The following is a 13,530-nucleotide window of genomic DNA, read 5'->3' as shown; positions in this document are numbered from 1 at the left end:
TACGTCCCGCCGGTGTATATGTTGAGAGTTTAAGATAATATATTCCAATTACATCATTTAATTTAAATGAATTGGTTAATCTACAAACCTATAACACACTTGGATAAAGTTACAATAGAGTGAAACAATAGCCAATGATGTTGAAACGGAGAAAATATATATATATATATATATATATATATATATATATATATATATATATATATATATATATATATATATATAATAGTAAAAAGACCCTCTGAAAATGCGCTGTAATGTTTAAAAACTAGGGTCTCTCGCTTTTTACGAAACAAATATTTTCAGGCAACAATAAGAGCAGCACAAAAGGCAGCCGGCTATAAGCATGAGCACCAATAAACTCCATTCTGTTAAGAGGATACCGAAGGCGAAGTTGAACAGCCGCGAGTCACATGAGTTGCAATCGGCCGACGGCGGCGCCGTCGATGACGTTACGTTGATGGTTTGGTTACGTCCTCCAGAGTGCTCCACTGACGCCATAGTTGTTAACGTTTGAGAGCTGCACGTGTTCATGTGTTGGTTGGCTTGAACAATCCAGACAGTTCCTGAATAAAATATAGTATTTAACAGATCGATGAGAGTTGCAGTTTTAAATATAACTCATAAATAATTGGTCTTTCTTCATCATTGATCATTAATTGGCCCTTTTCATAGAGAATAAGACATGAGTGGCCGTTAGATACTATTTATCTTACAACAAGTTGTTTTAAAATGTATCTAACGAGCGAAAGCGAGTTTGATATGTTTTTAAACAACTAGCTGTAAGATATATTTTAACATCTTTTTCGATTAAAAGTTATTTAAAGCCCTTGCACTTACGTGTCATAGACAAATAAGTGTCAGGTTAACTATACGTCACAGTGCAATCGATTTCGATCGTACTGGTTTTTCATTGGATTTATGGCATTGGTGACCTGGTCATCACCTAGGAGCGGCCAGTCGTATGCGTTGAAATTGTTAACGCACGTACATGCGTAAACAGCAAGTATATGTTATCAAAAATAACGAATGATGTTCTCACCAACGGGTGTGTAAGAACGTTATTTAATTGTGTGCATTTTATTCGCTGATAAGTTGCAGGACGTTGCTCCATGGTAAAGCATTCGCCTGATGCGCGGTCGGTCTAGGATCGATCCCAAACGGTGGGATCATTGGGCTGTTTATCGTTTTAGCCAGTGCACCACGACTGTTATATCAGAAGCTGTGGCATGTACTGTCCTGTCTGTGGAAATGTGCATATAAAATATCCCTTGCTACTATCTCAAAATTACCAAATTTTAATTTTAATTAATAAATCAAAGTGGTGTCGTTAAACAAAACACACACAACTTTTATTCGCTGATAATCATGAAAAAGAACACAACCGATTTTTATATACTATCTTAAAAACCCCCACACCCGACCTTGTCAGTAACAGGTATTTAATACCCCAAAAAAGTAAAGTTTGTTTTATTTAACGACGTCACTAGAGCACATTGATTTTTTATCTTATCATCGGCTATTGGACGTCAAACATATGGCCATTCTGACACTATTTTCAGAGGAAACCCGCTGTCGCCACATAGGCTACTCTTTTTACGACAGGCAGCAAGGGATCTTTTATTTGCGCTTCCCACAGGCAATAGCGCAAACCATGGCCTTTGTTGAACCAGTTATGGATCACTGGTCGGTGCAAGTGGTTTACACCTACCCATTGAGGCTTGCGGAGCACTCACTCAGGGTTTGGAGTCGGTATCGATTAAAAATCCCATGCCTCGACTGGGATCCGAACCCAGTACCTACCAGCCTGTAGACCGATGGCCTGCCACGACGCCACCGAGGCCGGTGTATCTAATACCAGTGTTGTATTTACCTCTGTTTATTGTCTGCAACACAAAGACGCTTATAAATTATAATTAATGCTGAATATTTAACTCCTTTTTTTAAATTCTTTTTTAAAACAATTGGTTAATCGTTAAAATAAAAGTATGTTATTTTAGTACAATTATTTCATATCCTTTCAATTATTCACAATAAAGCAAAAACAACCTGCTGTTATTAAACTATTACATATTAATATACATAAAAAAAAAACCCCACCAAAAAAAAAAAACCAAAAAAACCACAAAAAACAACAACAAACAAAACAAAACAAAAACAACCTGCTGTTATTAAACAATTACATATTAATATACATAAAAACAAACCACAAAAAAAACAAAAAAAAACAAACAAAACAAACAACAACAACTAAATACCCAAACAAGTACGAACAAAAACTAACCTAAAATAAGCCACAGGAAGGTAAACAGGCTGACAAATACACCAAAGATGACGCGAGCGTACCGGGCGTCATTGTTGTGTTCTCCGCCTGCCACTTTTGATGTTTGACTAGCGCTGGTGTATAGGAAACTCACCATGGCTCCAACAATGAGCCATATCGGAATGAGAGGCTGGGCAGGGCAGGCGTGAAAGAACAGAGAACCTGTCAGAAGTAAAATGCAAAAACAGTTAATATATTTGAAAGTTAAGGATCGTTTGCTTGCTTTATGACATCTGGGCAGATTTTGAAACTACAACTATTTGAAGGAAATGTTTTATTTAACGACGCACTCAACACATTTTATTTACGGTTATATGGCGTCAGACATATGGTTAAGGACCACAGAGATATTGAGAGAGGAAACCCGCTGTCTCCACTTCATGGGCTACTCTTTTCGATAAGCAGCAAGGGATCTTTTATATGCACCATCCCACAGACAGGGTAGTACATACCACGGCCTTTGATATACCAGTCGTGATGCACTGGCTGGAACGAGAAATAGCCCAATGGGCCCACCGACAGGGATCGATCCCACACCGACCGCGCATCAGGCGAGCGCTGTACCACTCTTTGAAGTGGTCAAACAAAACCCACAGTTAAAGTTGATGGGGGGGGGGGGGCAGGTGTGTGTCACAAATAGCCACAAGAGACAAGCACCTGTCGCGGTTGGAGAGACAAGGACTGGTATGTGGAGGTGGGCAGTGAAAGAAGTTGAAAGATACGAGGAACTGCCAGATCGGAAAGAATGAGATGAAATTCAAAAGGAGAGAAAGGAAAGGGGCAGTGGTATTTAAAAAAGAAAAAGAAAAAAGAAAAAAAAGAACAATCATTTTTATACATCACAAACACGTCGCTTCCTCACTTACATGTATACAGTACCACATTCACTGTAACATGTTTAATGCGTCACTTACCCATGACCATTTTTGCAATGCCAATTCCGATAACCACCAGACAGAGACTCACGATAATGACAAGCGTTCCTGAATAGGAATAAAACAGAATTCATCACCTTGTTATCCGAAATTCAAAGTACAATTAGAAGCCGCCAGATTAATCACGGGTTTGCCCAAATTTGCATCTAGAAAGTCTTTGTATTATGAAACTGGATTAGCAACACTTTACTTCCAGGCGTAAATTCAAAAAGCTGTGCGCAATGTTTAAAATAATGAAAGGTATGGCTCCTGATTTTATGATACACAGTATACCACAAACAGTAGGACAAAGATCCCCATACATGCTAAGAAATCAGAATGATATTTCTTTACCCCTTGCTAGAACTAATTTACTTCAATCTTCATTTATCCATTCGATAATAATAAAACTTTGGAACAAACTACAGGCTGAAATTCGAAATTGTTAAAACATATCTTCTTTTAAAAAAGGAATAAAACCCGATGTCGCATGCGGTTGCGCCATACTATTAATTTGGTAATGGAAGAGAAAATGTATTACATACCAAGTTAAGCCACAGGTGTAGTGATTTAAAAGCAGACTTATATCGAGTTGGTCTTAGCACCGATTCCTCGTGCAGTTGTAGATATAATTTTGAAAACAATTATAATTTTTTCTGTGAATGCATTTTATATGAAAGGCAAAGACGCACTCTCTGGAATTCATTGCAAAGATTTCAGCCAATAGATTTACAACTAGTTTTAAATGGTAAAAATACTCTAAGTGAAGAAGACAATAAAGAAATATTTTTCATGTAAATAAGTATAAAAATGAAACAAAACGTTTCCCTTAAGTAGTAAATAAAGTATGGATCTTTAAAATTATTACTATTTATTTATTTTATTCCTATTATTATTATTTGTGCATCCATTACGTAATCATTGCAATGCCTTGGGTTTTTTTTTGTGTTTTCTTTTATCAAACCTGCTGTCTAATTATCGAACACATAGAAAAGTTTATTGCGTCTCTTTTTTTCTGTTTCCTTTATTCTTTCTTTTTTCAATAATATTTATTTCTGTTCATATTTAAATTGTTCTGAAATACAGATCTTAGGTGTGGAAGGTGTAGTGCTGAAATACAGATCTTAGGTGTGGAAGGTGTAATGCTGTTCTGAAATACAGATCTTAGATGTGAAAGGTGTAGTACTGAAATACAGATGTTAGGTGTGGAAGGTTTAGTGCTGTTCTGAAATACAGATCTTAGATGTGGAAGGTGTAGTGCTGTTCTGAAATACAGATCTTAGATGTGGAAGGTGTAGTGCTGTTCTGAAAGACAGATCTTAGATGTGAAAGGTGTAGTACTGAAATACAGATGTTAGGTGTGGAAGGTTTAGTGCTGTTCTGAAATACAGATCTTAGATGTGGAAAGTGTAGTACTGTTCTGAAATACAGATCTTAGATGTGGAAGGTGTAGTGCTGTTCTGAAATACATATCTTAGATGTGGAAGGTGTAGTACTGAAATACAGGTCTTAGATGCGTAAGGTGTAGTGCTGAAATACAGATCTTAGATGTGGAAGGTGTAGTGCTGTTCTGAAATACATATCTTAGATGTGGAAGGTGTAGTGCTGTTCTGAAATACAGACCTTAGATGTGGAAGGTGTAGTATTGTTCTGAAATACAGATCTTAGATGTGGAAGGTGTAGTGCTGAAATACAGATCGTAGATGTGGAAGGTGTAGTGCTGTGCTGAAATACAGATCTTAAATGTGAAAGGTATAGTGCTGTTCTGAAATATAGATCTTAGATGTGGAAGGTGTAGTGCAGTACTGAAATACAGATTAGATGTGAAAGGTGTAGTACTGAAATACAGATCTTAGTTGTGGAAGGTGTAGTGTTGTTCTGAAATACAGATCTTAGGTGTGGAAGAAGTAGTGCTGTTCTGAAATACAGATCTTAGATGTGGAACATTTAGTGCTGTTCTGAAATACAGATCTTAGATGTGGAAGGTGTAGTACTGTTCTGAAATACAGATCTTAGATGTGAAAGGTGTAGTGCTGTTCTGAAATACAGATCTTAGATGTGAAAGGTGTAGTACTGAAATACAGATCTTAGATGTGGAAGGTGTAGGGCTGTTCTGAAATACAGATCGTAGATGTGGAAGGTGTAGTACTGTGCTGAAATACAGATCTTAGATGTTGAAGGTGTAGTGCTGAAATACAGATCGTAGATATGGAAAGTGTAGTGCTGTGCTGAAATACAGATCTTAAATGTGAAAGGTATAGTGCTGTCCTGAAATATAGATCTTAGATGTGGAAGGTGTAATGCAGTACTGAAATACAGATTAGATGTGAAAGGTGTAGTACTGAAATACAGATCTTAGATGTGGAAGGTGTAGTGTTGTTCTGAAATACAGATCTTAGGTGTGGAAGAAGTAGTGCTGTTCTGAAATACAGATCTTAGATGTGGAAGATTTAGTGCTGTTCTGAAATACAGATCTTAGATGTGGAAGGTGTAGTGCTGTTCTGAAATACAGATCTTAGATTTGAAAGGTGTAGTGCTGTTCTGAAATACAGATCTTAGATGTGGAAGGTGTAGTACTGTTCTGAAATACAGATCTTAGATTTGAAAGGTGTAGTGCTGTTCTGAAATACAGATCTTAGATGTGAAAGGTGTAGTACTGAAATACAGATCTTAGATGTGGAAGATTTAGTGCTGTTCTGAAATACAGATCTTAGATGTGGAAGGTGTAGTACTGTTCTGAAATACAGATCTTAGATTTGAAAGGTGTAGTGCTGTTCTGAAATACAGATCTTAGATGTGGAAGGTGTAGTACTGAAATACAGATCTTAGATGTGGAAGGTGTAGGGCTGTTCTGAAATACAGATTGTAGATGTGGAAGGTGTAGTACTGTGCTGAAATACAGATCTTAGATGTTGAAGGTGTAGTGCTGAAATACAGATCTTAGGTGTGGAAGGTGTAGTGCTGTTCTGAAATACATATCTTAGGTGTGGAAGGTGTAGTGCTGAAATACAGATCTTAGATGTGAAAGGTGTAGTACTGAAATACAGATGTTAGGTGTGGAAGGTGTAGTACTGTTCTGAAATACAGATCTTAGATGTGAAAGGTGTAGTGCTGAAATACAGATGTTAGGTGTGGAAGGTGTACTGTTCTGAAATACAGATCTTAGATGGGAAAGGTGTAGTACTGAAATACAGATGTTAGGTGTGGAAGGTGTAGTGCTGAAATACAGATTTTAGATGTGGAAGGTGTAGTGCTGTTCTGAAATACAGATCTTAAATGTGGAAGGTGTAGTGCTGTGCTGAAATACAGATCTTATATGTGGAAGATGTAATGCTGTGCTGAAATACAGATCTTAGATGTTGAAGGTGTAGTACTGTGCTGTACAGAAAAGGTATAGTGCTGTTCTGAAATATAGATCTTAGATGTGGAAGATGTAGTGCAGTACTGAAATACAGATTAGATGTGGAAGGTGTAGTACTGAAATACAGATCTTAGTTGTGGAAGGTGTAGTGTTGTTCTGAAAGACATATCTTAGATGTGAAAGGTGTAGTATTGTTCTGTACAGATCTGAAATAGTGCTGTTCTGAGATCTTAGATGTGGAAGGTGTAGTGTGTTCTGAAATACATATCTTGTGCGTAGTGTAGTGCTGAAATACAGATCTTAGATGTGGAAGGTGTAGTGTGGAAGGTGCAGTACTGAAATACAGATCTTAGTGCTGTACAGATCTTAGAAGGTGTAGTGCTGTATTGTACAGATCTGAAAGGTGTACAGATCTTAGATGTGGAAAGGTAGTGCTGTTCTGAAATACAGATCTTAGATGTGGAAAGTGTAGTGCTGTTCTGAAATACAGATCTTAGATGTGGAAGGTGTAGTGCTGTTCTGAAATACAGATCTTAGATGTGGAAGGTGTAGTGCTGTTCTGAAATACAGATCTTATCTGTTCTGAAATACAGATGTGAAATAAGGTGTAGTGTAGTGCTGAAATACAGATCTTAGATGTGGAAGGTGTAGTGTGTTCTGTTCTGAAAGGTGTACAAATATCTTAGATGTGAAAGGTGTAGTGCTGTTCTGAAATACAGTCTTAGATGTGAAAGGTGTAGTACTGAAATACAGATCTTAGATGTGGAAGATTTAGTGCTGTTCTGAAACACAGATGATGTGGAAGGTGTAGTACTGTTCTGAAATACAGATCTTAGATTTGAAAGGTGTAGTGCTGTTCTGAAATACAGATCTTAGATGTGAAAGGTGTAGTGCTGTTCTGAAATACAGATCTTAGATGTGGAAGGTACAAATACAGATCTTAGATGTGGAAGGTGTAGTGCTGTTCTGAAATACAGATCTTAGATGTGGAAAATACAGTGTGTGGAAGTGTAGTACTGTTCTGAAATACAGATCTTAGATGTGAAAGGTGTAGTACTGTTCTGAAATACAGATCTTAGATGTGAAAGGTGTAAGAAATACAGATGTAGGTGTGGAAGGTGTAGTACTGTGCTGAAATACAGATCTTAGATGTTGAAGGTGTAGTGCTGAAATACAGATCGTAGATATGGAAGAAAGTGTAGTGCTGTGCTGAAATACAGATGTGAAATACTGTCCTGAAATATAGATCTTAGATGTGGAAGGTGTAATGCAGTACTGAAATACAGATTAGATGTGAAAGGTGTAGTACTGAAATACAGATCTTAGATGTGGAAGGTGTAGTGTTGTTCTGAAATACAGATCTTAGATGTGGTTCTGAAATACAGATCTTAGTGTAGTTTAGTGCTGTTCTGAAATACAGATCTTAGATGTGGAAGGTGTAGTGCTGTTCTGAAATACAGATCTTAGATTTGAAAGGTGTAGTGCTGTTCTGAAATACAGATCTTAGATGTGGAAGGTGTAGTACTGTTCTGAAATACAGATCTTAGATTTGAAAGGTGTAGTGCTGTTCTGAAATACAGATCTTAGATGTGAAAGGTGTAGTACTGAAATACAGATCTTAGATGTGGAAGATTTAGTGCTGTTCTGAAATACAGATCTTAGATGTGGAAGGTGTAGTACTGTTCTGAAATACAGATCTTAGATTTGAAAGGTGTAGTGCTGTTCTGAAATACAGATCTTAGATGTGGAAGGTGTAGTACTGAAATACAGATCTTAGATGTGGAAGGTGTAGGGCTGTTCTGAAATACAGATTGTAGATGTGGAAGGTGTAGTACTGTGCTGAAATACAGATCTTAGATGTTGAAGGTGTAGTGCTGAAATACAGATCTTAGGTGTGGAAGGTGTAGTGCTGTTCTGAAATACATATCTTAGGTGTGGAAGGTGTAGTGCTGAAATACAGATCTTAGATGTGAAAGGTGTAGTACTGAAATACAGATGTTAGGTGTGGAAGGTGTAGTACTGTTCTGAAATACAGATCTTAGATGTGAAAGGTGTAGTGCTGAAATACAGATGTTAGGTGTGGAAGGTGCAGTACTGTTCTGAAATACAGATCTTAGATGGGAAAGGTGTAGTACTGAAATACAGATGTTAGGTGTGGAAGGTGTAGTGCTGAAATACAGATTTTAGATGTGGAAGGTGTAGTGCTGTTCTGAAATACAGATCTTAAATGTGGAAGGTGTAGTGCTGTGCTGAAATACAGATCTTATATGTGGAAGATGTAATGCTGTGCTGAAATACAGATCTTAGATGTTGAAGGTGTAGTACTGTGCTGAAATACAGATCTTAAATGTGAAAGGTATAGTGCTGTTCTGAAATATAGATCTTAGATGTGGAAGATGTAGTGCAGTACTGAAATACAGATTAGATGTGGAAGGTGTAGTACTGAAATACAGATCTTAGTTGTGGAAGGTGTAGTGTTGTTCTGAAAGACATATCTTAGATGTGAAAGGTGTAGTATTGTTCTGAAATACAGATCTTAGATGTGGAAGGTGTAGTGCTGTTCTGAAATACAGATCTTAGATGTGGAAGGTGTAGTGCTGTTCTGAAATACATATCTTGGATGCGTAAGGTGTAGTGCTGAAATACAGATCTTAGATGTGGAAGGTGTTGTGCTGTTCTGAAATACATATCTTAGATGTGGAAGGTGCAGTACTGAAATACAGGTCTTAGATGCGTAAGGTGTAGTGCTGAAATACAGATCTTAGATGTGGAAGGTGTAGTGCTGTATTGAAATACAGATCTTAGATGTGGAAGGTGTAGTGCTGTTCTGAAATACAGATCTTAGATGTGGAAAGTGTAGTGCTGTTCTGAAATACAGATCTTAGATGTGGAAAGTGTAGTGCTGTTCTGAAATACAGATCTTAGATGTGGAAGGTGTAGTGCTGTTCTGAAATACAGATCTTAGATGTGGAAGGTGTAGTGCTGTTCTGAAATACAGATCTTAGATGTGGAAAGTGTAGTGCTGTTCTGAAATACAGATCTTAGATGTGGAAGGTGTAGTACTGAAATACAGGTCTTAGATGCGTAAGGTGTAGTGCTGAAATACAGATCTTAGATGTGGAAGGTGTAGTGCTGTTCTGAAATACAGATCTTAGATGTGGAAGGTGTAGTACTGTTCTGAAATACAGATCTTAGATTTGAAAGGTGTAGTGCTGTTCTGAAATACAGATCTTAGATGTGAAAGGTGTAGTACTGAAATACAGATCTTAGATGTGGAAGATTTAGTGCTGTTCTGAAACACAGATCTTAGATGTGGAAGGTGTAGTACTGTTCTGAAATACAGATCTTAGATTTGAAAAGTGTAGTGCTGTTCTGAAATACAGATCTTAGATGTGAAAGGTGTAGTACTGAAATACAGATCTTAGATGTGGAAGGTGTAGGGCTGTTCTGAAATACAGATTGTAGATGTGGAAGGTGTAGTACTGTGCTGAAATACAGATCTTAGATGTTGAAGGTGTAGTGCTGAAATACAGATGTTAGGTGTGGAAGGTGTAGTGCTGTTCTGAAATACATATCTTAGGTGTGGAAGGTGTAGTGCTGAAATACAGATCTTAGATGTGAAAGGTGTAGTACTGAAATACAGATGTTAGGTGTGGAAGGTGTAGTACTGTTCTGAAATACAGATCTTAGATGTGAAAGGTGTAGTACTGTTCTGAAATACAGATCTTAGATGTGAAAGGTGTAGTGCTGAAATACAGATCTTAGGTGTGGAAGGTGTAGTACTGTTCTGAAATACAGATCTTAGATGGGAAAGGTGTAGTACTGAAATACAGATGTTAGGTGTGGAAGGTGTAGTGCTGAAATACAGATTTTAGATGTGGAAGGTGTAGTGCTGTTCTGAAATACAGATCTTAAATGTGGAAGGTGTAGTGCTGTGCTGAAATACAGATCTTATATGTGGAAGATGTAATGCTGTGCTGAAATACAGATCTTAGATGTTGAAGGTGTAGTACTGTGCTGAAATACAGATCTTAAATGTGAAAGGTATAGTGCTGTTCTGAAATATAGATCTTAGATGTGGAAGATGTAGTGCAGTACTGAAATACAGATTAGATGTGGAAGGTGTAGTACTGAAATACAGATCTTAGTTGTGGAAGGTGTAGTGTTGTTCTGAAAGACATATCTTAGATGTGAAAGGTGTAGTATTGTTCTGAAATACAGATCTTAGATGTGGAAGGTGTAGTGCTGTTCTGAAATACAGATCTTAGATGTGGAAGGTGTAGTGCTGTTCTGAAATACATATCTTGGATGCGTAAGGTGTAGTGCTGAAATACAGATCTTAGATGTGGAAGGTGTTGTGCTGTTCTGAAATACATATCTTAGATGTGGAAGGTGCAGTACTGAAATACAGGTCTTAGATGCGTAAGGTGTAGTGCTGAAATACAGATCTTAGATGTGGAAAGTGTAGTGCTGTTCTGAAATACAGATCTTAGATGTGGAAAGTGTAGTGCTGTTCTGAAATACAGATCTTAGATGTGGAAGGTGTAGTGCTGTTCTGAAATACAGATCTTAGATGTGGAAGGTGTAGTGCTGTTCTGAAATACAGATCTTAGATGTGGAAAGTGTAGTGCTGTTCTGAAATACAGATCTTAGATGTGGAAGGTGTAGTACTGAAATACAGGTCTTAGATGCGTAAGGTGTAGTGCTGAAATACAGATCTTAGATGTGGAAGGTGTAGTGCTGTTCTGAAATACAGATCTTAGATGTGAAAGGTGTAGTGCTGTTCTGAAATACAGATCTTAGATGTGGAAGGTATAGTACTTTTAGATCCTTAAAACAACACTCCATATTAGCTTTTAGTGGACGTTCATTCAACGCTGTTTAGTTTACCTAATAAAACAATTCATTTCAATTTCGTATGAGGTCGCAGGGTCGTACCCTGATCAAATTCTTAGGGGGGACACTACTTTTTATAAACAAATGAAACACTACACTAATAAAACGCTGAGATTTGTATGCTATTTTCTGGAGTAAAAATAAAATAATAATAAATTGTCCCCTGCTCTCCCCCCCACCCCTCTCCCCGCGGAGGGTACGGCCCTGGATCAATAATCAAAGTATTCATTAACCTTTACGCTCCTTACCTACAGACTGGCAACACTGAGCAAGCCTCTGTATGAAGCAGATTATTCCAGTGGATTCCTTTTCAATCGTCTTCAGCTTCCTCACGCTCTCCATCCTCGCTAGTCTGACAGACATTTTCAAAAACACCCACAGCTACAGTGAAGTCGGCAACTGTAAAATGATAATTGTGCTAAATTAGTATCTTGTTTTTCATTGATAAAGGCTTAGTTGATAATTTGATAAAGGTTAGTGAGAGAGAAGACGGCCGAGTTGTTAGAATACTCTCTAGGTAGGAGCACGTATCGGGGGTGCGAACCCAGTACCTACCAGGTATAAGCCCGATGGTTTAGCAACTACTGTTGATAATTGCTTATTTATGAAACCGGCCTCGGTGGTGTCGTGGTGCAGACTGGTAGGTACTAGGTTCGCAGCCCGGTACCCGCTCCCACCCAGAGCGAGTTTTAACGACTCAGTGGGTAGGTGTAAGACCACTACACCCTCTTATCTCTCACTAACCACTAACAACTAACCCACAATCCTGGACACACAGCCCAGATAGCTGAGGTGTGTACCCAGGACAGCGTGCCTAAACCTTAATTGGATATAAGCACGAAAATAAGTTGAAATGAATTAATTTTTAAAATATATAACATTTCGTAAAGTTAACTTTACAGTCAATAATTAATTTCGTAAATTTGACTTTACTAATAATAAAGTAAACATTTAAAAGCTATTGAATAAAATATAAAATGTATTGTTTTTATATACCATTTTATGGTTATGATTATTATTGTCGTTCTGGTTATATTAGTATTATTGTTATTAATAATATTATTATTACTTTTATTATATTGTTACTGTTAGTACTCATTTTAAGGCTATTGAATAAAATATAAAATGTATTGTCATATATATATATATATATATATATATATATATATATATATATATATATATATATATATAATTTTATGATTGTTATTGTTGTTTTTGTTATTATTGTTATTAATATTATTAGTCTTACTTTGATTATATTGTTGCTATTAGTACTTACGTATGTTCGGTGTGAAACTGTTTCAAAACCTGCAATGATAAATTATTTATATAACGTTTCCTAAGTACTCGGAAACGGTCTTCATATTCAGGATGCTATAACGTCACTTTAAATGATCAACATCGCTGAGTTCAGACAGAAAAACATCCGCATTCTAGACTGCTTTAACCGGCCTCGGTGGCGTCGTGGTTAGGCCATCGGTCTACAGGCTGGTAGGTACTGGGTTCGGATCCCAGTCGAGGCATGGGATTTTTAATCCAGATACCGACTCCAAACTCTGAGTGAGTGTTCAGCAAGGCTCAATGGGTAGGTGTTAACCACTTGCACCGACCAGTGATCCATAACTGGTTCAACAAAGGCCATGGTTTGTGCTATCCTTCCTGTGGGAAGTGTAAATAAAAGATCCCTTGCTGCCTGTCGTAAAAAGTAGCCTATGTGGCGACAGCGGGTTTCCTCTAAACAGTAGTGTCAGAATGACCATATGTTTGACGTCCAATAGCTAAACACGGAAATGTTCTACTTATGAAGGACACATATAATACAGTCAGAAATCCTCAAGAGGACATATCTGTCGAGTTGCGCATGCGCCATATATCTCGCGTGATACATTCACGTTCACAGTTTTCTCATGCTATGTGACTGTAGCAGTTTTATTAATTTCACCAGGCCATTGGCATTTCACAAGAAACTTTACCTGCCTGGGGCCCTTTAACACTGAAAAGTACGACCCCTGTTGCCCAGTTCATGTTCACGT

At 37.5% G+C, this 13,530-nt stretch overlaps 1 protein-coding gene across 2 annotated transcripts; it reads right to left on the bottom strand.

Moving 5' to 3' along the window:
* Positions 1-217: 217 nt before the first annotated feature.
* LOC121384615 (transmembrane protein 272-like) lies at positions 218-12,935 on the bottom strand. Of its 2 annotated transcripts, none has more exons than XM_041515075.1 (5): positions 12,777-12,920; positions 11,743-11,893; positions 3,238-3,306; positions 2,285-2,485; positions 218-566 (listed from the first exon to the last, which is right to left on the bottom strand). In XM_041515075.1, exons 2-5 carry the CDS (start codon positions 11,855-11,857, stop codon positions 286-288), a joined length of 666 nt encoding a protein of 221 aa, XP_041371009.1. In that variant the 5' UTR covers positions 11,858-11,893; positions 12,777-12,920; the 3' UTR covers positions 218-285. The 2 variants fall into 2 exon arrangements, with proteins under 2 accessions (XP_041371009.1, XP_041371010.1); XM_041515076.1 differs by having other exon boundaries at positions 435-566; positions 2,347-2,485; positions 12,777-12,935.
* Between the last annotated feature and the right edge of the window lie 595 nt (positions 12,936-13,530).

The sequence above is a fragment of the Gigantopelta aegis genome, chromosome 10 (assembly GCF_016097555.1).
Source record: "Gigantopelta aegis isolate Gae_Host chromosome 10, Gae_host_genome, whole genome shotgun sequence".
NCBI lineage: Eukaryota > Metazoa > Mollusca > Gastropoda > Neomphalida > Peltospiridae > Gigantopelta > Gigantopelta aegis.
The sequence above is the reverse complement of the archived record's forward strand: the minus strand, read 5'-3'. Positions and strand labels throughout refer to the sequence as shown.

Bases quoted from the DNA above. Each gene is read 5' to 3' on its own strand.
- LOC121384615 (XM_041515075.1), bottom strand. From the start codon at position 11,857: ATGTCTGTCAGACTAGCGAGGATGGAGAGCGTGAGGAAGCTGAAGACG. The intron at 3,307-11,742 runs GTAAGGAGCGTA...ATTCCTATTCAG, and splicing joins TCAGTGTTGCCAGTCTGTAG to GAACGCTTGTCATTATCGTG. The intron at 567-2,284 runs GTTAGTTTTTGT...TATTTTATTCAG, and splicing joins CTTCCTGTGGCTTATTTTAG to GAACTGTCTGGATTGTTCAA.